This window comes from Saccoglossus kowalevskii, chromosome 17 (assembly GCF_978046115.1).
Source record: "Saccoglossus kowalevskii chromosome 17, keSacKowa6.1, whole genome shotgun sequence".
Lineage (NCBI taxonomy): Eukaryota > Metazoa > Hemichordata > Enteropneusta > Harrimaniidae > Saccoglossus > Saccoglossus kowalevskii.
The window spans coordinates 9,794,984-9,822,065 of NC_140657.1; the positions used below are offsets into that span (position 1 = coordinate 9,794,984).

The 27,082-nt window shown below is 34.2% G+C and overlaps 1 protein-coding gene across 1 annotated transcript in view; it reads right to left on the reverse strand.

Moving 5' to 3' along the window:
- Nucleotides 1-25,752, reverse strand: part of LOC100369255 (coiled-coil domain-containing protein 180-like) — a 30,140-nt gene extending 4,388 nt beyond the window's left edge. The window contains exons 1-27 of the mRNA XM_002742387.4: nucleotides 25,242-25,752; nucleotides 23,784-23,977; nucleotides 22,881-22,969; nucleotides 22,282-22,391; nucleotides 21,127-21,193; nucleotides 20,119-20,156; nucleotides 19,393-19,527; nucleotides 19,187-19,282; nucleotides 17,845-18,008; nucleotides 16,841-16,960; nucleotides 16,080-16,248; nucleotides 15,078-15,200; nucleotides 13,585-13,758; nucleotides 13,102-13,217; nucleotides 11,326-11,452; nucleotides 9,130-9,231; nucleotides 8,823-9,043; nucleotides 8,389-8,470; nucleotides 7,296-7,570; nucleotides 6,596-6,742; nucleotides 5,674-5,850; nucleotides 4,573-4,756; nucleotides 3,426-3,724; nucleotides 2,663-2,724; nucleotides 2,107-2,272; nucleotides 1,445-1,586; nucleotides 328-472 (exon numbers count right to left, since the gene is read on the reverse strand). Coding sequence (XP_002742433.1) covers nucleotides 328-472; nucleotides 1,445-1,586; nucleotides 2,107-2,272; nucleotides 2,663-2,724; nucleotides 3,426-3,724; nucleotides 4,573-4,756; nucleotides 5,674-5,850; nucleotides 6,596-6,742; nucleotides 7,296-7,570; nucleotides 8,389-8,470; nucleotides 8,823-9,043; nucleotides 9,130-9,231; nucleotides 11,326-11,452; nucleotides 13,102-13,217; nucleotides 13,585-13,758; nucleotides 15,078-15,200; nucleotides 16,080-16,248; nucleotides 16,841-16,960; nucleotides 17,845-18,008; nucleotides 19,187-19,282; nucleotides 19,393-19,527; nucleotides 20,119-20,156; nucleotides 21,127-21,193; nucleotides 22,282-22,391; nucleotides 22,881-22,969; nucleotides 23,784-23,977; nucleotides 25,242-25,304 — 3,787 coding nt within the window. The 5' untranslated portion in view covers nucleotides 25,305-25,752. The remainder of the gene's footprint in view (nucleotides 1-327; nucleotides 473-1,444; nucleotides 1,587-2,106; nucleotides 2,273-2,662; nucleotides 2,725-3,425; nucleotides 3,725-4,572; nucleotides 4,757-5,673; nucleotides 5,851-6,595; nucleotides 6,743-7,295; nucleotides 7,571-8,388; nucleotides 8,471-8,822; nucleotides 9,044-9,129; nucleotides 9,232-11,325; nucleotides 11,453-13,101; nucleotides 13,218-13,584; nucleotides 13,759-15,077; nucleotides 15,201-16,079; nucleotides 16,249-16,840; nucleotides 16,961-17,844; nucleotides 18,009-19,186; nucleotides 19,283-19,392; nucleotides 19,528-20,118; nucleotides 20,157-21,126; nucleotides 21,194-22,281; nucleotides 22,392-22,880; nucleotides 22,970-23,783; nucleotides 23,978-25,241) is intronic.
- Between the last annotated feature and the right edge of the window lie 1,330 nt (nucleotides 25,753-27,082).

The window sequence follows — 27,082 nt, forward strand, 5'->3', positions numbered from 1 at the left end:
TCAATCGGATGCTTTGCAAATTTCACAAATCATGAAATATGACAAATGTTTGGCTTGAATGCACTTATAAACATTTAGCATAATAACAAATGACATGCTGATAAATGATTAACTAAAACAAAACAAATATATTTTCGTTTACCACTGTGGAGAACTGAATGACAACTGATCAATGCTGTTTGGCAATGGCAAGAGGTATATGTTTGTATTAAACATCTAAGCAATAAGGTGAATTGCCACGTAGATCTGCTCTATCTGCTAGGTTCACGAGAGAATCCATAACATAAATCTACAGCCTAACCTACATCAATTAAGCTTGGTACTCACCTTGTAGACAGTGGTTATGATACTCATCAGATTGATTGTAATAAGACTGCAATTTAATCACAACACTCTCTGCACACTGATCGAATATGTCCTGTATAGCTTGTGGTCTAGTTGGTGCACGGTTGCCTTTCTGTCTATAATAAACCTGTAAATACATTACAAATATTTCAATTATTGTAGCTTATTAATTATTACATAGTCAAGAAGTTGTAAAGGGAATGTTTGTTTATTTTTGTAACCATCCATTTATTTAGAATTCACAGTTTTGATGTTGCATTCGTATTATCATTAATTTAATCAATTGTTTTAACATAATCCATGAGAAACAGTTACTACAAGAGCATGGGTGAAACAAACAGAGATGCAGAATGGTTCAAGTTACGAACATAGTGTTTCGGACATTGAGTTATGAAAACATTGAATTACAAAAATAACCATGCCTGTATTTTCGAAACCAGGCCCACTTTTGCAAAACCACACACAAATTATAACTCAATGTTAACCGAACTTTGAGTTACAGGCAACATAGGTTTTTTGTTTGGTTTAACAGTGTATGTTGCTTGTAACTCATTATCCATAACTCAAACAATTCAGTATCTCAAAGAAACATACAGTTCACCACTAAGATAAGGATTAAAATTATTAGAAATAATATTTAACTCCAAAGAATTTGAAATAGTATAAAACCACCAACATATTGAGATATTGTTGTATTTTGAGATTATCAACCCTAATGTCAAAAGTTCAATCTGCTTGCATGTGCCAGATTTCTGTGATTATTCACTGCGGCAGCCTATTTGAATATCTGATGACAAAAATTGAACTTACACTTTCGAAACTTAGAAATTTAGAATTACAACCTTAATTGTATTTTCACCAATGTCCGCTAAAGCGGGGCTCAATGATATCATCGGAGATCACAAAATCATTGTTACCATGGAAACAAGTATAACCGCAATTTGTAACCGTAAATTAATTTTCATCTAATTTGTACCTTTCACTCAGCTAAATATTAAGAATCTTGAATGTTCTGTATTTATGCTAATTTCCAAGCATAATTCACATACTTGATACAAAACATAGTCACATACACACACAAATTGAGATGTAATTTTACCTCTGATGTACTAAGTAATCCATCCATAGCATCCCAGAGTATAGCACGTATTATTGCCAGGAAGTGCTTCTCATCATCTTTCTTCTCACCAAATACATAATATTTCTTGTCAAACTTGGTGGTTTTACTGGTGCGACGAATACTGTAATTATTATTATAGTAAATTAATTGTAACCCACAATAGATTTTGTACATTGTCCGATTTGCACAGTTTCGCTAAATCTAACCATCTATGAACCCATGCATGATCGTTTTACAAAGAGCTGTATTTGACCTCAGTTAATTTAAATGATTTGATTGAACGCACCAGGAGCCGAATCAATCAATCAATTAATCAATCAGCATAGTGCCAGATACAGCTCAGGTAAGTATGAACCAATGTGAATACAATTCAGTTATAGATGCCTAAGATCCAGCTCCAAATGGGTGAAAATACCTTGTAAAAATATCTTTCACCGTTTAAAATTGTGAAATTCCCTCATCAAAAGAGTAGATACAGTATAATATAGTACTGTATGACCCAACACCAATATGTCATACATGCGATCATGAAAACAATTTTATTATAAAGATTTTAAAATGAAGTGGTGAGGGTTTGTCATTTAGCTTGTTTTTTTCCAGATGTTATATGACACTATTGTTTATTAATGCTGACTACTCACTTAGCTGAAGCAGTTCTTCTCGGATTGCCATCCACACTTAGACCAGTACTACGTCTAGATATAGCTTTGGATCGATCTTTATCTGACTGCTTGGTCTGGGGTCTGGAAGACTTCGATTTCTGGTCATCGCTCTGAGTTGACTGTGTTCCTGCTAGCCTAGATACGCCTGTGGAATAAAAAACATAAAAATCCTGCAACTGTATTCATGCAAAAAATAAAGATCCAATGTACTACAGTTTTATTTTCACATTTATACAACTTATTATTGATTTATGATCAGTGCTAGATTCACACATTATGTATATAAACACTTTGTGGTGTTTTGGATCTGTGGAGAATAAGCAATGGATTTTGGAAGTTTTACCCTAATTACCCACATCTTTTATTTGTTACACAATACATAAAAAATACCCTAGGCTATTGTATCTCGAGTGCATCTCCAATAAAAATATAAACCCCCCAAACTGAATTGTTTTGTACAAAATCTTTCAAAAATTACTAAATACACGTCTAGTAGAGTACTTTTAAACTGTTTAGAACTCAATCTTGACATTACCTGTATGAAGTGCATCAGTTTCATGATCTTCTAATCCCATTCGCATCTTGACTCGCTGGGAACTGTAAAGAATACTAATGGTTAGCTCTGTGAAGACTGCACACATTGTATGAATGTATTCATTATATGAAGTATACATTTTGAAATTTATACAATTGAAAATGAGAAGTACAATTTACATGTTATTTTGAGTTTCATGCAAGTTTCTACCATTTCCTGAATACTTAATAATTAAAACCTTTCACGTTGACCACTGACTCCCAAGCCAAACAACTACCATCATCTTCAATGGCACACAAGAAATGTACATTAAAATCACACTCTTATAGAGCTTCATTGGGAATGTGTGACTATTTCATGGTTTGATCGAATATGTTCAAATAGTGAAAAATTACTCATACTTGTTTATTTGGAATATTGCAGTAATTCAGATGTGAAATTCTGCGAATCCAAACACATTTTAATGTTTGCTAAATATATCATGGCTTCCATTTGTTCAAATTATGAAAAAAATTCTTGGAATTTGTTGGATGATTCATCCAGTGTGTTGCTGAAACTCTGCGAATCGAAGCCCATTTTTCATATTCAGTAAATATTGGTGGTTCATGCAAATTCAGCACATCTAATAATACTAGTAGTCAGAAGACCATAATACAGGAACGAGTGCAACTTCAATTCTCACATTCTTTATTATTGATTAAAACAGACCTGATTGTGACTGTCATAAGACAATACAGCTGATGATTCTTATATGATACATTACCTCAGTATATTCTTCATAATTCCCACGGCTGCATCCTCCACAGGTTGTTTACTTGCTGTCTTAATTGTTACCACAGTAGTTGTGGTTGTTGCTGCGATCGGTTGCTGCTGGTCAGCTTGTATCTGCTGCGACGTCTCTTCAGCGAATCCTACTTTGCTGGAGACAGCGATATTACCCTGCATTACTTCAGTACCTTGGGGTACAGTGAGATACTTCATACAATTGAGGTAGCGACATCGCTCATGAAATGATCCAATTACTTCTTTTAAGCTGTCTAGTAGCTTTTGGGAAGTTATTTGCTGTGGAGGATATGAATCACTAGATTTAGATTCATTATTTAATTTATAAAGCTTTTACATTGCGTTATGGACAATTACTATTCCACACTGTCTTTTTAAAACACCTGAAATGATGTCTCAGAGCAGCATGCAGAAAAGGTAATACTAGAAACACACATTTGAACTGTTAAAGTATATGGTACATTTGTACATGAAATCTGATGAGCATTGTCTAGTTTTAGTTTATTTCATTCCTGACTTTATTGACGAATTAGAGATTTGCCTTATAAAAATATAAAAATATTTTTGCTCAAGTTTTGGCAATTTTTTTCAATTTATATGCCCTTGTGATGGAAATGTTTGGAAATCCGTGACCCAAATTTAACATTTTCACAGAAATATATTTGGAGTGAGTTAATTTCTTTACATACAATTTGGTTGTTATTTACGACATCATTGACAATCTGTGTATTGTACATGTCTTAAGACTCACAGCAAGTATACAATGTACACACTGTTCAGATTCTGACACAAGATTTTGTCACTCCTACATGCACTAAAATGTGCGCACATGCAAAAATACTCCTGAGTATCATTCTACCTTATGTCAGATACACACAACAATGACTGCAACATGATACTACAGTAACAGCCGGTTAGTACTCAAGCACACAATCTGACCATCTGTATGTAGCAAATGCCAATAATTATGTAATAACTGAAGACCAGACCATCTATTCTTCATATTTTTATATTTATTTATAGTTTATTTATATATTTTTTTTGTGATGGGTAAGCTGTCTATATATAACAATAAATATATGAAAGGCAGGAAAGAAAGGCAGTGGAAAATATAAGAGCAGTTTTACCTCCTTGTCCAGATTTGGTTTCTGACAGGCATCTATTCTTCTCTCTAGTAGCTGCAAATGCTGTGCTAATTTCTGAGCTTGAGTATTGCTATCAGCTACCTCGGCTTTGATCTTAACTTGTGTGTTAGTCAGCCACCTAGCTAATTTCTCCATAAATGTCAAATCAAACAGATGATTTTTAAACCTACAGAAAGACACGAGTAAATATGATTACAAATACAAATAAATACATGAAGGTGGAATTCTAGTCATACTTGAACAAATCCAGTTTTTGTTCAAATTTTATTGTGTTGAACACTGAGAGCAGAATGAAAATGATTAGTATAAAGAAACCAGACAACCAGTCACCAAAAAATGTTCATGAAAATGTAAATGGTTAAAAATACAAGAAATGAAAGAGATGAAAAAGTAATTTTGCCAGTTTTAGAACTTTTTTATCAGTGATCCTGACTTTTTCCAATATCCATAAGGTGAACAATGTTTATACCATAACTAGACTTTTATATAGTCTTTGATTTTGTCTTCATTTTTTTATACAAATAATACTGTCCGAGTTGCTAATCCAACTAGACTGTCAAAATAGGGTGAATGCAAAAGTCAGATTGACCAAGAAAAAAACAAAAGACTTAAATATGTTTATTGGAAGAATGCTCTGTCAACTGACTTTGTATACAGTCTGTGGAAAGTACGAATCACGTGTAGACTTGTATGTGTTTGGCTATTCCTTTTTACAATGTAGAAACAAAAAAGTAAATTTGAAAAATAAAAACAAAACAAAAAATCATTATCAGGTGATCCATCGTATTCACTGACTACAATACCAATTAATTAGAAGAGTGCATTTACACTTGGAAACAAAGCTTGTCCATGTTTTTGACAAAATTATGTTTTCGATTAAAAAAAACACACAAAAAAGTCCATACGATAACTGAGTATGTGCTGTTTGATGTTTTGAATTATAAATAAACAGTTAACAATATTCTACTAATAGGCACAAAATTTACATGTAAATTCATAAGCAAAATGCTATACTTCATTTTAACATATTTCTGGTTTTAAAAAAAAGGCAGTTTATAGTTTGAACTGTAGAGGGCCACTGACCTGTCTTCAAATGTACTTGCAACATGTGAGGCCTGCTCTAGTCTTTTTGCTTCCATTCCTTCCAAGTCTGCCATAATGAATCCTTCAGAGGAATCAATCCTATGCGATAACTTCTCAAGTTTCTTCTTGTAGTCATCGATTTCCTCCGGTGAAAAGTTGCCACCATCTGAAAATGCCCTTCAAATAAAAAACAAAAGAACACATGGATGCATAGTGGACACTAGAGGGGGTATTAGAAGCATGTGTTAGTAAGTTCAACATTATTCATTATAATAAAGAAAAATACCCTTGTCAATGTCATTAGTAGTATTTAGAGAATGTTTTATTAGTTGACTGATTGTAAGATATAACAAGTACATCTAATTATAAAATCATACCCACTTATGTTTCAAGTTTAAGTGTGAAATTTATTTTAAAAAAAACAGTGTGCAGACAGAGCACATTGTCAGACTAGCAGCAGTAACTTGTAAAGTACTGGTAAGAAAACATTGTTGTGGGTTTTATGTGTGCCTGGAAAAACGTGACTCACTTCACTGAAAAGACATTACCCCTTATCTGGTCAAGTCACTCTAAATGTACATGGGGCAGACAGAACAAAGGTTAAATACCCGGTAATATATTAAAATTATCAGATACAAATTATTCATGGTGTTGAAAGCATGAAAATAAAGTCAATGCTAAGGTCAATGCAGAGCATGAACTTCAGACTTGAGTGGGTAAACCTTTTCAAGGTAAAGTCTGATAAAACTACTTCAGTGTATTTTTTTTTAAATTATAGAGAAAGCTATTATAGAGAAAGCATGTTGTTGAGACAATTGCATTCAATGCCTTCCAGAAGTACAAGTCTCATCAATATCAAATTATAACTTTTCCATACTAGCTAATCACAGACATGGCAACAAGAAACGAATTCATGACTTACTTGAATGATTTGATAAATCTGGCGTTAGATTCTCTTAGCATCTGGAGTGTGTCATCTAGATTCTTCCTAAACTGTCTGAGAGAGGCTCTGATGACACCCATATAGCTATCTAGCTTAGTGGTAACAGTGTGCTGCAGTGCAACCAAGCTGTAGAAAAACAACAATTATATTTACTTAATAGCATTTAATCTAATGCTTTGTTTCTCTAAAAATTCGAAGGAATCCAAAACTGAGTAATTAAGCTCCAGTAAAAAATTAAAAAGCTAAAATAAATTTTTTTAAAGGTTCCAACGTTAATGTGATTCAAGAAAGTATGAAGGAATTGAAATCCAGGGACACTGATAATTATTTCGGAGTATCAACTACTACAACAACGAACATTATGGTGGTTAAACTGTTGGTTCAATTTGAGTGGAAAACCAGCCACTCAAGAGCGGTGACGCTCAATAATAATAATAACAATAGGTAATATCAGCGAGGACATGTATAATAACACCTTGATACGAGCCAGATTGTTACACAACCTGTGAGGTGCTTTAACTTCATTGTGCACCCCTGTTCCTGAATGAATATAAAGTCATGACGTGCCAAAAATATAAACACTATTGTTTCCATAGTTGTATTATTGTCATGAACACATGCTTATTACTGGCACAAGGTACAATGCGAGTATCACCACTGTAAAATCAATATTACTCACGTGGAAGACTTGGTAGCATTGATAAAGACGGTCTCCAGAGAGTCAATCTCTTCTTTAAACTGTTCAGCAAGTTTGTTATGATTCTGTTGCATGGATGTGAATCTCGTCTTGAGATCGTTGAGGGCAGCAGCAATCCCTTTGGAATGTCTAGACACTCTCTCTTGATGCATGACAATCTCAGCGGCTCGTACGTTGTGGATATCCAACTCAGCTCTTCTAGATCGGGGTCCATGTAGATGGAGACGTAATTCTAACTCACTATTCAACTCTTCACACTGTCAAGAACATTTATACAAAAAATATTATATATTATTATATATTATTTGTTGACAAAACAAGTAAAAAATAATTCGCCAGGGAATAGTTTGCTACTATGAACAAGTCTCATGCTGATGCGATTTTTTTTCCATCCATTTCGACTATCTGTGGAGGACTTAAGCAGGAAATGTACTAACATATATCATCAGATATCATACATGCTTAATAACATGGTTTAATTTTATGCTGTTCTTCACTAAGTTATTTGCAATTGGGACAAATGAACACTGAAAAGTCTGTCAACAGAATTCTTCTACACTTGTTTCAAATATTGTGCATCGATTCTCATATAATTGTAAAATGACTAATTTTCACTGGGTTTAAATTTCGCTGATTTACCATTTCAGGCATATTCAGTGGGTTTTAAATTCTCAGTTTTATCATTTAGATAATGTGTTCTATGCTAAATTTTACATATTCACTAGGTTTTAATTTAGCACATTTTCCAGTCAGTGAAATAAGCAAAATTAAAACCCAGTGAATAATTAACTCCTTTACAGTATGTGAAGTGTGTACAATGTAAGCTTAAAAAATAACGATACAAATCAATTATGTTAGAATATCTCAATATATAAAACAGCTTAACGCATGGCAATTTTAAACTCATAATGTTGTTACATATTGTACTTGAAATTTTGCACACAATATTTAAAACCAATGTAATTCTGTTTGTCTTTACTATTTCCAGAATGAGTACGTACATTGCTGTTAAGCACAACCCCATCCATTTAAATGTTATAATTCGGCACAATCACTGGCTTCTAAAATTACTCACCTTTGCAGCTACCACGCTATTAGCCCTCTCTATTGCTTGAATAACCCAGTCCTCTAAATGGTTCAAAAAGTTCATCCTCATGCTTTAAAAAATACAAAAAGGGGGAATTTTGTTAATGTCATCCAAAATCTGTCAGTTAAAGAGCATTATGGTGTCGTAGAAAACTTAACCTGTCAGTTAAGGAGCATGATGATGTCATAAAAAACTTAACCTATCAGTTAAGGAGCATGATGATGTCATAAAAACTTAACCTGTCAGTTAAGGAGCATGATGATGTCATAAAAAACTTAACCTATCAGTTAAGGAGCATGAATGGTGATGACTACACTACTATTAATTGAGAAGAAGGATGTCATGGAAACATTAACAGTATCAGTAATTCTTGTTTATTTGACAACATGTTTAGTTATTATTAAAAAAAAAAAAAAACTCACATTTTTCTGAGTTCAAACATCAATTCATCCATTATTTGTATATTTTGTATATGAGGTGGTAACTCCGCCACATCAGCTTCAGTAAGGAATACACTGCCATCAAAGTCAGGCAAACCATGTTGCCCTGCCACTGTTAGCACATAGAATGTTGTCCCCTTATCAGTAGATAACACTTCTCTCACAGCGGTGGGAACGGGGCTTCTCTTGGCTTCTGTTGATGCCTAGTATAATGTACAATAACAAACTCTAAGTCGTTTTCATAAAAATAAAATTCGAACAATTAAAACAAAATCCTTTTTTAACTTACCGATCTGGGAGTTTCACGCCCAGGACTATCAGATGCAGTGGGTCTGGCAGATGGAGATGTGGATCTCCGGGATGCCCCACTGTTTCCTCTACTGGATTTATCCTGGTAATAAACAAAATAATATTTATTTAATAATAATTTATTCTCATAATCATTTACACAGTATAAACACAAGCCATGCATGGCATAGTCCCTGTCAGTTATCAAATTTAAGATGTATAGTTTTGTTTATAGTAATATAGTTGGAACATAAACATGTCAGAAGTATGGATCCAGAAGATGATGCTTGATTATGATGATTTTTTAACATTAAAATTATTGACATCCTGTATTTGATCGTCAAACAAGTACTTGTTCATATTGATTGTGATTGGTCCAGGCATGTCTAAGATACAGGTCCAGACGCATACATGGACCACAAGGACCCACAACGGTCAAAACATAAGTCCTTGTTTTCGAACTGCATCCAAACGAGGAGTAAAAAAGCTACATTCAAAACAGCAAGTCCACCCTTGCATACCTAGACTGGCTCAGTCATGGCAATTTTATTGTTTCATATGATATTATAAGAACAAGTTGTAGAATCTCTCATGTTGACACAAAATTCCCACAACTGGTTTGTGAAACAAGTGATTAAAAATAAATATGAAAAGAAGTCAAGTAAATCAAAGAAAGCTTAGAAAGAACTCCTGTGTGCCGAGAGTATTGGAGACACAGTAAAAATAATTCAAAATTACTTGGTACTGATGGAAAAGCAGAAAAATAATTATGCAAATCAGGAAATTTAAATGAACAGATTTGAGTGTAAAACTAATAAGGTCTGTGCAATGTAACAGATCATTCATTGAAATGTGATCAGAACCAAAAAGTTATGAATTATTATGCTAATTAGGGAATTAATATGAACAGATTTTAACCCAAAGCTGATCATATTTGTACAATGTCCTAGAGCATCTATGTACAAAGTTTCATTGAAATGTAATGATTTGTACTTGAGATATCAGTGTGAAAGTTGAAAATTGATTAATTATGCTAATTAGGTAATTAATATGCACAAATATTTATCCAAAACAATCGACTCTGCAAAGTCCTTAAAATTTCAAAAGCTGAAAATTAATTTATTAAGTAAATTAGGTAATTAATATGTATTGATATTACCCTAAAAACTACCAGGTCTGTGCAGTGTCCTATGACATTTACGTACCAAGTTTCATTGAAATGTGATGATTATTAGTTGAGATATCAGTGGAAAAGCCGAAAATTTACTAATCATTATGCAAATTAGGTAATTAATATGCACAGATTTTCACCAAAAACTAATCAAAACCTGGCATTAGGTCAGAGCATCTATGAACCAAGTTTCATCAAAATCCAATGAGTGGTTCTTTAGATGTCAGTGGAACAGTCATGGAACAGCTAAAAATAAGCTAAATGTCATGCTAATTAGGTAATTAATATGCACGATTTTTACCAAAAACTAATCAAATCTGTGCAAAAGTTCAGAGCATCTACGTACAAAGTTTTATCAAAAACCAATGAGTGGTTCTTTAAATATCAGTGGAACAGTCATGAAACAGCTAAATATCATGCAAATTAGGTAATTAATATGCATGGGTTTCTACCGAAACCTAATCAAATCTGCGCATTGGCCCAGAGCATCTATGCACCAATTTTCATCAAAAACCGATGTATGGTTCTTGAGATATCAGTGGAACAGACGGACACCCCCCCACACACACACACACACACACATACAGACACACTAACTGCAAAGACTCCTATTGTATGCTTTGCACGGGAGTCAAAAATTAAGTATGTAAACACATCCAAGAAGTTGATTTAAGTGCATATGCTTTTAAATAGTAAATATAGTGTGAACTGCAATTAAAGGAATAGCTTTCTGAAATTTACACCATTAATATTGCACTTTAATATTTTTAGTTTCAGACAACATTAAAGTCACTGCTGCCTCTCCTGACTTTATTTGTCGTATGTGCAAATTGCAAGTGCATATGTGCAAATCAGTCACTCAACTCGATCAACACTGTACATTAGGAAGACAGACTACTCTGATTTATACTACTCAATAAACAGTCGGCTCAAGGAATCAAACTCAGAACCTTCATGATATGAGGCAACAATGCCCACTGTACCATCACTAAGGTAACCAATAATCTGTACTAGACATATACTCACATCAGGGTTATTTCTTCCCACAGTATAAAATTTACACACAGCTTCATCATATCTTTTCAGTTCCTGTTGTACCATGTAAGGATAGTTCTTGACTAAACTCACTTGATCTTTGTGGAATTTTTCATACCTGCAATGAATACTGACTGATGATGACCAAAGCATTGAAATACAGTGGCCCCTCGCTAAGTCGCGGGTGTTGGGATCCAAGCAAAAACCGCGACTTATCGAGGGCCGCGACTTACCGAGGGACCTCGTGAAAGAGGGAGGTCGTGCATTGAAAAACATATAAAAAGCACATATAAACCCTCGGTTTAGTTAATTGATGTATCATCACAAGTGTCAGGCAGTATTCGAATAAAATCATGATTATGTTTGCTGTAAACATTGCGTTGATTATTTTGTTTGTGTCTGATATTATGTGGGCCGCTTGCTGTTGCTTGCGACTTCGACGGTAACAGCTTCTAAAATAAACCAGTTTCATCGCAATTATAAACATGTTCGTCAAAATAACCACCTTCATAGATAATTTCTCTCAGTTTTTCGGGAAAAGTTCCGACAGCGTCAATGTTCCCAGATCGAGCTTCGCCTTGGATTGAGACTGCGTGTGTCGATAGCGTGTCTTCTTTGCCATCGCAAGAACCACCCTGAACTGGCCTTAAATTCAAAGTCGTCATATCTGAGTTGTATGCTTTGCATTGGGTGATGGGACCAGATAGTGGAGTTCCGGCAGACCGTTCTTAAAGAAACGTAAACAGCTTTATCGGTGTCATCATTGTCGGACACTTTCGCTTGTTTTTCTGTTCAGTCCCGCCTCTTGGTCAACTTTGAAAACAAATTTACTTTTCATTTTTTACCCACCCACGAATAGTGGGCTCAACCACGTGCAACCCTTAACTTGGTTTGACACGGTCGATCGCCGTGAGTTTATGGCGTACGAACAGGCTGTATAGCTTTCGCTTTGACATGCTGCTCAATTGAGAAATAGAGATCAGAATGCTATGAATTCAACTCATTGTAGCGAGTTTTTGTAGAGGTATACCAAAATGGGACCGGCCAAGAAGTACGTACGGTCACTACTCGACACCCCTGTTGACACCTTGAGTAAGGCCGCCGTCACCCATTGCATCTCAGCAATTGACGGACAGTGGGTGTTAAGTTGTCTCTTTAACGGTTAGTTAAAAACACTATGCCACGAAACATTAGTCTTTGTACTTCAAAATTGCTGTCAAAACACAATAGAAATTTTGGGAGCCATCCAAGTACCCGCGACTTAGCCGAATCGCGACTTACCGAGGCGCGACTTAGCGAGGGGCCACTGTATATACAAATACTAAAATGTTTTGACTAAGGTACTTTTATGGAATTCAATAAAATATAGTTGGGATGAATATATGTGCTCTCCACAAAAATAGTATAGTGTTATAACTAATTTACATAACAATATAATGGTAATTACATCTATTGTATTGATTGTTATGATAACTAATGTTTTATATTCAAAATTAGTTAGGGGGGCAGTACTTCATTGTAGCATTCACGCACAGCTTCTTAGGTAGGCTAAGAGGTCAAATACCTCAGCCCATGCCATATAGCCTGTTTTGAAGACCCGTCAAGATCCTTAGCACAGACTGATGAAGTGTACATGAATGCTTAGCTCGGGCTAAGCACCCTAAGCTGTATTGTATTTAATGTTCCTTTGGAAGATACAGTAATTTACTGGTAACATATTTCACTCATCAGTAGAAAATGGATTTGTGTAATCATATTGTGACTTACCCAGCTTTAATCTTATCTAATGTAGCCAAAGATTTTTCCAATGTTTCTTTCAGCGAATGTTGACTCCCTTCCTGTCTCATTCTGTCCATGATAATATCCAAATTAGCCTCCATATCCTGCAAGAACCCCATCCAATGACATGTATAAGTTCACAGAAATATGTGTTCACTGTAGTTGCCCTATTTGAAGTACACCTTGAATATTATATACTGGATCCATGACATACTTATTATGACTATAGTCACATTTCTGTAAGCCTTTACCCTTCTATTTTGTTCACTTTCCTTTGGTCAGTTTCACGATTTTCATGCTGATGTAGTTGTACATGTGATAAAAAGGTCATTCACTAAGATACATATACTAGTGGTATTGCTCACAGCTGTATTGATAATTCTTTAGCTACATGTACACGGGATATCAACTCTTTTTCTACACATTACCCTGGGTAACTTGATATAGACTTTTAAACAGGATACTTCTTACCTGATTTTTATTATCATGCTCATGCCTGCAAGCTTCTAACTTTTCTTGTAAATCTCTTTCTCGCTTTGCAAGTCCTATTTCATGCACATCCCAGACATGCGCAGCTCCTTGGGCAAACTTGAACAAAGACTTTAACTTCAATTCTTGTTCGTGACTCAATTGCTCCAGTGCTTTCTATGAATAAAAATAGTAATGCAATCATGATAAAGAACACTCTAAGAAAGAATGTTATCAGTTTGGGTTTTGTCTTATTTACTATAATTGCTTTTTAATAATAATAATAATAACAAATTTTATTGCATCCTTGAAATAAATTTTTCATCAGTTAAAAGCAATAACAATGAAATACATAAACAAAAAAAACAAAAAATGTTAAATGCTCAAAAGAAAAGGGGGAAAAAAATGATAAAAGTAAGAATTATCTTTTAATTGGATGTTCCATTCTAATATCAAATATGGCATATACATATTCACTCACTTGCCTTATAATTTCAACATCATTGCAACTCATCAGGTATATAAATTTCTAATTAATGTTGTGGGCTGTGTTTGGAATTATTACATCTCTCAATAGTTTTTGTCTGTTATTGTAATATTTTGGACATTCCATGAAAAAATGTACCTCATTTTCTATTTTGTTCTCTGAACAATGTATACATAATCTATTTTTTGTATTTTAAAGAAACATGTATCAATGAGCTTATAATACATGTATGACTGGGTGAACATTAAATACGATTGGGCACATATGAAACATGACTGGGTACACATGAAACATGATTGGGTGCACATGAAATATAATTGGGTGCACATAAAACATGATCGGGCAAACATATAACATGACTTGGTAAACATGAAACAAGATTGGGTGCACATGAAACATGATTGGGTGCACATGAAACATGACTTGGTAAACATGAAACATGATTGGGTGCACATGTAACATGATTGGGTGCACATGAAACATGACTTGGTAAACATGAAACAAGATTGGATGCACATAAAACAAGATTGGATGCACATGAAACATGATTGGGTGCACATGTAACATGATTGGGTGCACATGAAACATGACTTGGTAAACATGAAACAAGATTGGATGCACATAAAACAAGATTGGATGCACATGAAACATGATTGGGTGCACATGTAACATGATTGGGTGCACATGTAACATGATTGTGTGCACATGAAACATGATTGGGAAAACACACAACATGATTAGGTGCACATATAACATGACTTGGTGAATGTGGATCATGACTGAGCAAATGAAAAATATGACTAAATATGATTGTGTGCACATGAAATATGATTAGGCGAATGCAGATTTTGTTGAACATTAAAAGATGACCTTCTGAACATTTAACATTACTGGGTGAACATGAAACATGACATGCTTTCTTTATTTGGAAGTACCATTACCTAGTCCGAAAAACTGCAGTGTAAACTAGATTAAGTGCATGTATTGTACAGTGTTTAAAATAACTTACATCCATATTTTCAAGGTTGTCTTCAAATATCCTTTGACGTTGACCGAGCTGAGGTAGAAAGTGTTCTTCAATGACCTCAATGACTTTTTCATCTGTACAAATGCCATCCTCAACCAGTCGACTCTGTAGAAATGTAACCATTATTACATAATCACGGCAATTCTATAGTTGTGGTTGAAAATCAGTAGAACACTGAACTATAGGCCTTGTTACCAGATAGTGTAACTATAGTCACTATAAATGACCTAAATGGCCTTCATGATGTCCAACTGTCACAATTTAGTGTGACTTCCTGTCTTAACCCATTAACTGCCAAGGTCAATTATAGTTACCTCTCACAAAATAAAATGAAAATATTTTTTCATATTTTTCAAAACATTTGTTCAAAAACTGTAGGCAATAGAAAATTATCAACATTGATCTAAAATTACAGAAAAGTACATACAATTGCACCAACATTTGGGCGAGAAAACTTACAGTGCTCAAAGCGTTAAAATTATACTCATCCCTTACAGTTGTTAAAACAGAACTTCAAGCACCTCTGTAATTTATTTTAACAATTTTATCCATTTACTTGTAAAATTACAGAAGTGTGTGAAAATTTGTGACAATATTTCTTTAATTAATGTAGTAATGAGTATAAGCTGCATTGGGGTTTTAGAAATATTATGTAAATTATACAATTCCGAGATGTGACAAATATTTATTTACTAATCAGGAATGTTCAATTTCAACATTTTTCAGCATGTTTGAATATTGATGATTGTTTGGTTTTCCAATTTGATTCTCAGGAAGCTCCAATGATCATTGAGCCTCAATATTGTTTTATTCTGAACAAGACATGAAATGGTTTAGAGAGTGAATTATCAGACAATTATTTGTTTTCCGATGAGTAACAGTTCAAGCCAAAGAAAAATCCCTGAAACGCTAAATTATTATTATAGACAGAAAGCTTTGATTATAATTGATACTTTAATATGTAAATATATGTTTGAGACGTACCCTGAAGTTGTCGACTTTGTCAAGCAAGACTTGACACACTCGTTCATATTCTTCATGTAGTTTACCCATATACTGTACATGTAGTTCATCTATTTGTCTGGTTATTGCTGTCAACTGTGAATTCCATGAATATACAGCTGTCTTTGTTGAACTTGGTGGATTCATATCCCTGTAATATGGCAATGAAAAGTGACAGCCTTAGTGAATTATATTTTCAAAATATAATTTTTTTTTTAAATTGCTTCAAAGAAATGGATTGTAAGACTTAAAATTTGATTATTCATGAGGCCAGTAGCCAATTAGCTGTTCTATGTGACAATACATTATGCCCCAGAGATTGACACTAAGAACATAGCCTGGGACAAGTAAAATTACCATTTGGACTACTAAATAGTAACTCACCTGCCTTATATAGTAAATATATATATATATATATATATATATATATATATATATATATATATATATACAAGAACATGCATTTAAAATTTAACAACAAGCCTTGCTGTCCATCTTAATGAACTCTGGCTTGAATAGCACATATTGTACATACTTTAAGAAGCAGAACTGAAGTGAATATATTTATGAATAAAGTTTTTTCTTAAGGGAATTTTTGCTTTGACATACTTGAGTTTAACACACCATCTGCAATTTAGTTTTTTTTCCTTTCACTTTGGTTATCTGTGAATGCTTTAAATGTTTTAAAAGTTACAGTATATATCATTTTTAAAATAATATTCAGCTATTAATGCTTGACTTACTTGAGTGAGTTTAAGAGTTCTAATCTCTTGGTATTCAGATTATTCTGCTCAGTCTTCATCATAGTTAATAAGTTATCAATACCAGATGGCTGTACAATCTCTTCACTTTGCATAAATTCACTGCGAGTAATGGAAACACTGTGTTATTACAAGCTGCATAAAAACAACTAATCTACCATTCAAAGTAACTCAACATATCAAGAGTACTTTAAAGTGTGTGTCTGAGATGGACGATAGATAACGCTTTCGTATCTCTGTATGATTTGATATAAGAGTCCCCATTCTATTTCCTCAAACACACAGGTATGGTATTTTATATGTGGAATACATGCATTGACTTACAACACACTGCACATATCAAGATGCCAAATTAATAGAAAGATACAGCAGGCATATACATGTACTTTATATATAAACATGCTTTTATGGAAGGATAATCTCTGTATCCCAGGGAGGACTCAAGTTAACACACAAATGAGGGAGTGCCACATTTACTGTATGGGGTGTAGTTTATGACCACAGTTAGCTTGACACTCTAATGGTCTAATTTAATGGTCTCTAAAACTAGGTATAGAAAACAATCAATTTTGAATGTATAATTTTAGTTTTTTTATTTGTTTACAAGACAATTATGCAACATAGTAAAAAAACATTCTCGATATGCAAGCACAAGTTGTAATGCAAACTTCTGGAGTTTTTGAAGTCAACATTTCCCAAATGAATCCTTACAGCAGCTTAAGTCTATATAACTATTGCATTATGTACCTGTTTTGACCAAAAGGTTTGAAACTTTTAAATTGTAGTCCAGAAGTGGTAAGTTAACACATTGAATGTGAATGTGGCACACACTGTCATTCTGCAAGTAAGTTACCCCATCCCTGGATTTTGTAATTAGTAGTTATGAAAAACGGATGTATATTTAAACGTACATGATGAGAGGGTACATCAGTAACGGTAATTCTCAGAATCATCAAACCGTAGAAGATACAAGTATGGAAACTTACGTGAATTTCTTTACAGCTTCATTAATATTCAACTGTTTCCAGTCTTCAACTCTATTTCTCCACATTTCATGTTGATTTCGTTCCCGTTCAACATCGTTCTTCATTAGTCTTGCAAATAAATCAGCATAAGCTCGTCTATTCGCTAGCATAGTCTGGTTAATTATCTGAGAAACAAAACAGTAACATCACTAAATCTTTACAGACATCATTGTCATGGAAACACAAGATTCCCAGAATTTGACTATGATTTTATCAGCATAATTCATTATTAAGAGAATATCGCAAAGTGCAAGAACCTTTTCATTTTGATTCAAATTAAGGTGACATTTCTGATGGAGGAACACTGAAATGTTGTCACCATGCTGCATAAAATTACTAGTGCGATACCTGAAGTTATCACCGAGACATGAGCATGCACATATTCATTCACAATTATGATCACTAGATATGGTTCACATATGAACAAAGATGGCGACTTTGAGTGTTGCACTGATCAATCAGTACAGCAAATGAGACTTCACCAAGGTTTTACTGGATAATTTCTGTGATGATTGGAACGCTTCAAAGTATATTCTAAAGAATCAATTAGTGCACATATTGTGCCTAAAATTTGTATTGGTGGTTGTTATTGGGAGACCGCATATTGGGACAATCAATGTTTATCAATACTAATCTTGCATATGCGCGACGTGATGATCATCGTCTTTTGAACAGTCGATGCTCAACGTCACATTTATTATGTAAAATACATTGTTTACAAAAATATACACCATACTAATGTTTTACAAACGTTTAAAAGATATGGTATATATGCCTTTAAAACGATACAGTCGGACATTGAGGTTGGACATGGGTCCCATGCATACACATACAATTTGACATTGTTATTTTATAAAAAAATTAAAATGTGTGCTGCACACAATGTCTATAGCACTAGGAATATGTCAACATCCTTAAAAACTGCAATTTGTGTGTTTTTGTAAACTAATTAAAATGCAATAATTTTCTACACATTCAATAGTCAGCCTTAAAAAAGTGTTGATACTGGCTAAGCTTGTTAACTTTTTCACCACCAGTTACCTCATTTCATCACAAATTCACAAAATAGTCCCATTTATAGTACATGTATTCACTTTCCTTCAGAAGATTGGGACAAAAATAGCCAATTTTTTGGAGTAAAAACCAAAAATTGGCTCAAATTTTTTCTGTTGCCTTCAAAATTAGGGTTCATTTTCAGAAATATATTGTAAAAATAACACATTGCCCGCTGACGCCATTTTCTCCCACTCATTGCGGTTATTCATTGAGGCTTTTAGCAGGTAACGCTGCAGAATTAAATTACCTGAGATTCCTTTTCTAACAGTCTCTGTACATCTGGTGGCATGAGATGGGCAATCCCTTCTAACATCTTGGCATAGTGTTTAAAAATCTTTGCAATCTGAGAATGAGAAAATATACAGTGAAGAATAAACTGATGATTCACTAATGTCGCCCTCTAGTGGCAGATATTGAAATCACAATCTTTACAGTAAATCAATAGTGACTCACCAGTTCTTCTCTGTGAGATTCAACCCTGCTCAAAGTTTGATCTAACTCAATAATCCAAGTCTGTCTGTAAGATGAATGCGATGCCACTTCATCCCATAGACTTATAAGTTGTGCCAGGGAATAGTTTTGTAACACCTGCAATGCAAACAAATAATATTGTAATATTACATCACGTTAAGAAATACATGTTACATACACACTACCTAGAATAATTAAAAATTGGTAACAATGCTTATATTTATTTAACCTTGTAAATTATAAAATGATTCAAAATTTTACAACATTTCAACTCCTGGTTAAGTGCCAATCATACTTGAACCTTTTCACCACCATACATGTACTTTCTCACCCAAATTTGTTTACAATTGTTTTGTATATTCTTCAATATTTTTTGAAATAAACCCTAATTTTGGAGCCAACAGACAAAGTTTTAGTCAATTTTCAGTTTTTATTAAAAAAATTAAGCTATTTTTGTCCCAATCTTCTGAAGAAAAGTGCAGACTATAAATGGGACTATTTTGTGAATTTGTGATGACAAGAGAGAACTGGTGGTGAAATGGTTAACATTTACTCCTGGGTAAAAAATACAACAATATGGCATAGCCAGAACTCAAACACACAATCCTGAGATGGCTAGCCCATAGCAATAATAATTGCACCTTGATGCCTCCATTATATAGCAAAAACATTAAATATCACTTTCTACTGAGCAACCAGTCATCTTACCTGATCATCTGAAATCTTTGCCAGTATTGCTGCTATCTCTGTGAATAAACAAGCAAATATCCTGTAAAAATACCCAATCATTAAGCATGTACAGACTACTGTAAAAAACGATTTAATATTCAGCTGATAGTGACTGTACACATAATACTAATATGGTGTAAAATCATTTATTTTCACTGGCGTTTGATTTCACTATTTTGATGATTTGATCAATTTCATTGGGATTTAAGTTCACAAACAGACAAACAATGAGTTCTATTGTTTTACCTGTTAATGTTGATTTAAATTATTAGCGAAAATAGTGAAAATAAAAATCAGTGAACAATTAATGCATTTACAGTACACATCTAGCACTAAAAACAATAGAATTTATCATTTTGTATAAAGCAGTATCAGCACTCATTCCAAAACGTATCAGCACTCATGCAAACATTTATATTTCCTTTATATGGGGTAAACTACGACACCAGCATTAACACGTTTAAGGTTACTGCCATCATATTTGAAAACTCTTTTGTTTACATTGCAGCAAAGCACACACACTGAATGTAAAAGATGTATAATAATGTAATTATCATGAGAAAGTATGCACTCAGGCAGTACAGAGTCACATCACCCTTTGGTACACATCAGTAGATCACTGTACATAATTCCTTTATTTATACATTGCTATATTCTCATAAGCTCATACTATGACATCCCAAACCCCAAACATTTATTACAGAATACTGTAAATTTTTTTATTTTCACTTGCAGTTTATTTTCGCTGAAGGGAAGATTCACTGAAAATAAAATCCAGCGAATATACCTATTTCCTTTTATTTTACATTCAACTCATCAAAAATCAGTGAGAATAAACTCCCTACAAAACACCCAAAATATCTTTCCAGTGAAAATTAATTTCAGTTAAAATAAAGTATTTTACAGTAGGTTATGAAGTAGCATAAATGAATCATTAACCTTTGAGTGCTAAAATTGTACCAACCAAACTTTTGGTGCATTATTTACCTTCATCATTGCTAGCTAAATTCTGAATAAGAATCTCTCCTGCCTCAGTTATTCTCGGTTCCAAGTCCTGTAAAATACAACAAATTACATATTTACTCCAACAAGCATGTTTCAAGACAGTAAAATTTCTGTACGACACAAACTAGATCATTTCAAAGTGTACATGCACAGTATTTGCTTTATTAGTTATTAATTAATTACTGTAAAATACTTTATTTTCACTTAGAATTATTTTTACACATTGGAATCAAACCCCAAAAAAGTCTTTCCAGCGAAAATTAATTCCAGCTACAATAAAGTATTTTACAGTATGTTACAATTATTTTATTTTAATCATCTAAAATGAATGTGATTTTGTTGCAACATTTCAATATTTTCTGGACAAATTTTACGTCAAATGTAAGAGCTGGTATCTATCCAATCTCCATATAAAGACCACCAATCTATAAAGACCATTGTAATGAAGTCTCTTGGGTGGTCACTATACACAGGTTTGTTGGGTGGTCACTATACACAGGTTTGTGGGGTGGTCACTATACACAGGTTTGTGGGGTGGCCACTATACACTGGTTTGTGGGGTGGCCACTATACACTGGTTTGTGGGATGGTCACTATACACTGGTTTGTTGGGTCACTATACACAGGTTTGTTGGGTGGTCACTATACACAGGTTTGCTGGGTGGTCACTATACACAGGTTTGTTGGGTGGTCACTATACACAGGTTTGTTGGGTGGTTACTATACACAGGTTTGTTGGGTGGTCACTATACACAGGTTTGCTGGGTGGTCACTATACACAGGTTTGTTGGGTGGTCACTATACACAGGTTTGTTGGGTGATCACTATACACAGGTTTGTTGGGTGGTCACTATACACGGGTTTGTTGGGTGATCACTATACACAGGTTTGTGGGGTGGCCACTATACACTGGTTTGTTGGGTGGTCACTATACACAGGTTTGTTGGGTGGTCACTATACACAGGTTTGTTGGGTGGTCACTATACACAGGTTTGTTGGGTGGTCACTATACACAGGTTTGTTGGGTGGTCACTATACACAGGTTTGTTGGGTGGTCACTATACACAGGTTTGAACTGTAGTGCACACAACTCTACAAATTTCACCCTCAAAAGTTTGTGTCATGCGGAAAACTTACTGAAGCGATGATTGCCAACTCCTGATGCATATCCTCCACAGCTGCTTCATGTCTATTGCGACGACTTTCTTCAATTCTCTCAATGATATCAGAGCCAGTTCTTTCAGATTCTATCAACACAAACATATCACTTTCAGTATGGCTTTGTTTTGAAAACATTTCAATTTTCTGGTGTTCATATGTTACCTATATACAACATCACATGTTTCATATATGCAATACTTAAAGAGTGTAAATTCAATTTTAAACTATGCTTTTAGCAAATAAAAAAAAAAATATCTAAAAAAAATATGAAATAGCTATGGGAAATTTCCAAATAAATTTTTAATAATAAAAATGTGTTTTCTAAAAGTTATATACTGTAGCACATAATATTTATAATAGTTTATTTGTGATAAACATAACAATTTGTCGAATCAAAACAAAACAAAATACAAATTATATATCATGTTTGGATGGTGTGAGAGTACCAGCTTGCTCCGGGTTTAATAAACTGATATCAGTTGAGAACCCTTTATTACAGGGATACTTTGGATAAAAGTTTCTAAAATCAGTGAGTCAATAAAATAAAACTATTTTGTTTCATATGTTCTACTTACTGACGGTATCAGCAAGACCTCTAACTTCCCTGGCAGCCAGTTGAGATTCAGGTTCCATCAACTGTTTGGTATTTATAGATGTGAGCTGCCTATGGATGGAAAAAAAACATTATATTATAATTATACACGGATCATCCACAGTGAACAAGATACTGTAAAATACTTTATTTTCACTTGGAATTAATTTTGCTATTTTCGCCGAAGGAATGATTTAGTAAAAATAAAATCCAGCGAATATACCCTTTTTCCTATTTTGGCATTCAATTTGTCAAAAATTAGCGAAAATTAATTCCAGCTAAAATAAAGTATTCTACAGTACTGAGAATATTACAGTTCCCTTTTAATACAGGGGTGTCATAAAAAGCAATTAAGTCTACAATTGCAAACTGGTTTAGATAAATTTACAGTTATTATAGCATTATATACTGGACAATTTATTCTATTTTGACAATAGGAACGCATGTCATTTATGAGAGCACATGCACACATATACTATCTCTGCATTGTGGGGGTACAGAACATTAATCAATTAATGATAAAAAAACGCATATGATTTTGAGAAGCAGGGAAATTATTAGGTTAGGTCAAGGGTTACACTAACATTGATGGTATTTATCAGCTATTAAGTTAAAGTGTATTTTGATGGGTGAAACAGGGTTCAACAAGCATTTTAGATTTATTAAAAAAAATCTATTTTGTAAGAAAATATATTCACATCACCTTTAAGAAAATTGTAAAAGCCATCGAGTCAGGATATTATTAACTATAAGTATCATCATTATCAGACAGATACATGTATCTGGTCAACTATGTGCAATTACCAAGATGCTATTCAACCAAAGATCTATGTTAGTAATGTGTTACCTTAGGAATAATAAAAATCTCATTCCATAATGCACTTACCTATAGAATGTAGGGTTCTCTGTGACTGAATCATTAGGCATACTTTCAATCCATGTGCGCTGCCTTTCATTCAGTAAACTTTCACCCATTGCTTTTCTACCATCTTTGACTAGTGGTACTTTCTGTGTTTTTATTTCAATTACTTCATCATTTCTCTTCTCTTGTAACTTTTCATATTCCTTCACAAGTTGCACCTGAGATTTAATTATATGGTTAAAGTACTACAGTTTGCTATCATTATACCGGTACATACTTTGAGAAGTACTGGTACCTCATTCATAACACATAGTACTGATAAGACCACACAAACAAAATGTTTCAAATTCGGCACAGGCATTTTGCAGGTATAATTAATTTATTAATGGAGGGTGATGTGCAGTGGCAAACCAAGTGAATAAAAAAAAACAATTGCTCACACACACAAAGTACAGACTGCCATAGTCATATCACGGTAATATTATTTGTGTTTTTACATTGCAGAGCCAGATGGTCCACGATACAATGACTGTGTTTCTGCTGTAATGTCTATGTTTTTCTATGTCACTGAAAACAACAACAGTCACATGAATTATTGAAATGAATAACAGCAAACGGTAGCGTTGCTGGGCATGTTGTGTGACAGATACTTGTGTCACTGAAATCGACAACAAAACAGTCATGGAAGCTATCGGGTAATCAACAACATAAGAGTGTAGCGATAGCATCGCTGGGTGTGTTGTACAGCAGATATATCATCTGAAAATAAAATGCCGCTACATATAAGCACTCGAAACAGACATGAAAGAAGGTGATAATTATTGACAATTGACCACTTCACACTTCGGTGATATTTGGGGGAGTTTGACTATTTTTATCTGGCCGAGCTAGAATTTGGTCGAGTTCGACTGTACTCGACCATAAATTGAGAAAATATAGGTTAGTGGTAAAAAATAATAACAGCTGTTGACTGCTATATATATTTAACCATTTTAAAGCTGACAATTTTTTATATCTCAACATTCAGAAAGTATTTTTTAAGGCCCCCTCACCCCTGATCTGAACACAAACTTTACACTCCAGCCCCCCCCCCCAATGTCATTCAGTATGCCCCTCCAAATAACTACAAGTGACCAGGTGAGGGGCATATACAATGGAAATGGGGGAGGGGCACTGGTGGGGCAGTGTTAGGATTAGGTGTAGGGGTCCTGAGAAACTCTTACAGTACCCAAGAAAGAAGATAGGAAGATCAAGAAAAAAAGGTGAAGACAGAGAGGGGGAGAATGGGGTAGGGGATTAACATGGTAGTAAGTCACTACACACTTAGCAACTTCAGTCATTTCCCCCCACATATCCCAAGGTGAGGATGGTCGGGGTTTATATTAACTGACGCACGATCCCTCAACGCACCAACAACCAATACGACAACAGACATTAAAGCGCAGAAACCCAAAATATATGTATATAACGTAAGAAGCTCACCTCTGCATCGAATATCTGTCTGTATATTTGTCCACTTGGAACAATGCGCGCTTCCGCCATCATGATTCGATTCGTCTCAACCGCTGGAATTATAACTGAATGCCCTAAATTACAGGCTTTATCAGACCGAATCAATCACAAATTGATCGATCAATATAGTAAGCAAGCCCGGTATATGTATGTCAGATCGAAAATAAAGTTACTTTTCGCGAAACAGATGATGCAGTGTATTGTAAACAAAACCCAAATTTGTAGATGATGACCGATCCGATCACAGTAAAATCCGTTGAGCTGGAGACACAAGTTGTTCCTGTTATTTATCCACTTTAGTGACGTTAATTCGGCGTATGGCTATATTCCTTACATAGTATATATATCTAATTCAAGGACGGTTTCGTTGTTTTTCGTGTTACCTATCAAGAAATCACAATAAAGGCCTTATCACAATATTTTTCGCCACTCAGCCGCCATGACAGTAAGTTTGGTTCCCAAAGCAACAATCCAAGTGACCTGACCCAGTGAGGAACTGTGGGTAATGTGTCGCCGCTAACGGCCATTTTCTACGGATCACTTGTTTTTATCGAGGTTCACTAGTATATTATTTGTTTGTTTTTTCTCCGAATGGAGTACAAGGAAGAAAAAGTTAATTTATTCAGAATATTGTAATTGTGAAATACATGCATATAATCAAAAGTCCAGCTGATAAGCACAAAGATTGTCCGCTTTCAAATAGAAACATTTGGCTGTTCATTTTCTGATATAGTGTCAAATGATCAACACGTCCCATGACGGTGGCAGATACTAGTAGCACCTTCCACTTTACTACTATTATTATCACTAAAATTATGATAACAAAAATTTGGTAACACTTCCACCACGAAGTTAGGGATTGGTCAGTTACTTCGGCCTAGGGGGGGTGTCGGTGGATCAGTAGGGGGGTTACCCAGTTTTTGATTGTGCGGATAAGGGGGGTCACCCTGTTTTTGATATCATGTTTTCCACAATTCACACACGCGCTCATGCATATATTTTTTTAAATGCTATTTCAGAACAAACGATAAAAAAGTTAATCGTACAAATGTGTTCTTAATAATAACTATTACCTATATGTTGATGCAAAAAATGTTATAGGCTAAATATTTTGAGGTTAAAGTTGCCAAATAACTAACAGATTATGCAATGCGGCTAGAACCCCAATTATACAGTTAAGTTTTAAACACATCCCAAGTCCATGTGCTGCTGATATCAGATTATTTTATTTAAAGTCTGAAGTCACCATTGTATAAGATATTTACTGGATTTATCCAATTATAACAGGAGACGGAAAGACAACACCGTGACAGCAATTAGTACAAAGAGCAGTGACAGTTTTTGTTCAGCAAATCAAAAAAGTTAAATTTGTGAAAATGCTGATATATAAATTAAAATAAATGATGAAAAAATAAATAAATAGTTTTTTTGTTTTTTAACTTTTAAATATGCATATTTTGCTCTGTAAAATACCAAAATCCAACACAAATTTAAGCAAAAATCAAAGTTTCCTTTGTTATCATAAGCACAGATTGTGCTTCGGGTGTAAAGCTTTCTCGGTCTATAAGATATGAAAGATATTTTAAATCCAGCTTAGTTTTCAAAGAGTTCAAACCGCCTAGATTCAAGTCCTCTTTTTCTATCTTATAAGGGCATTTATAGAGTGAGTACTCCACAGCTTTGCTTTTATTTACTATCTTTAGCAGCATAGATTTCCCTCCTTCCTGCAGCCTTTTCTGTAGTTATTTGTTGGCTTTATGCTTCCCCTCCCCTCCTAAGGTCTATTAAATGCAAACGCTAAAAATTATGTC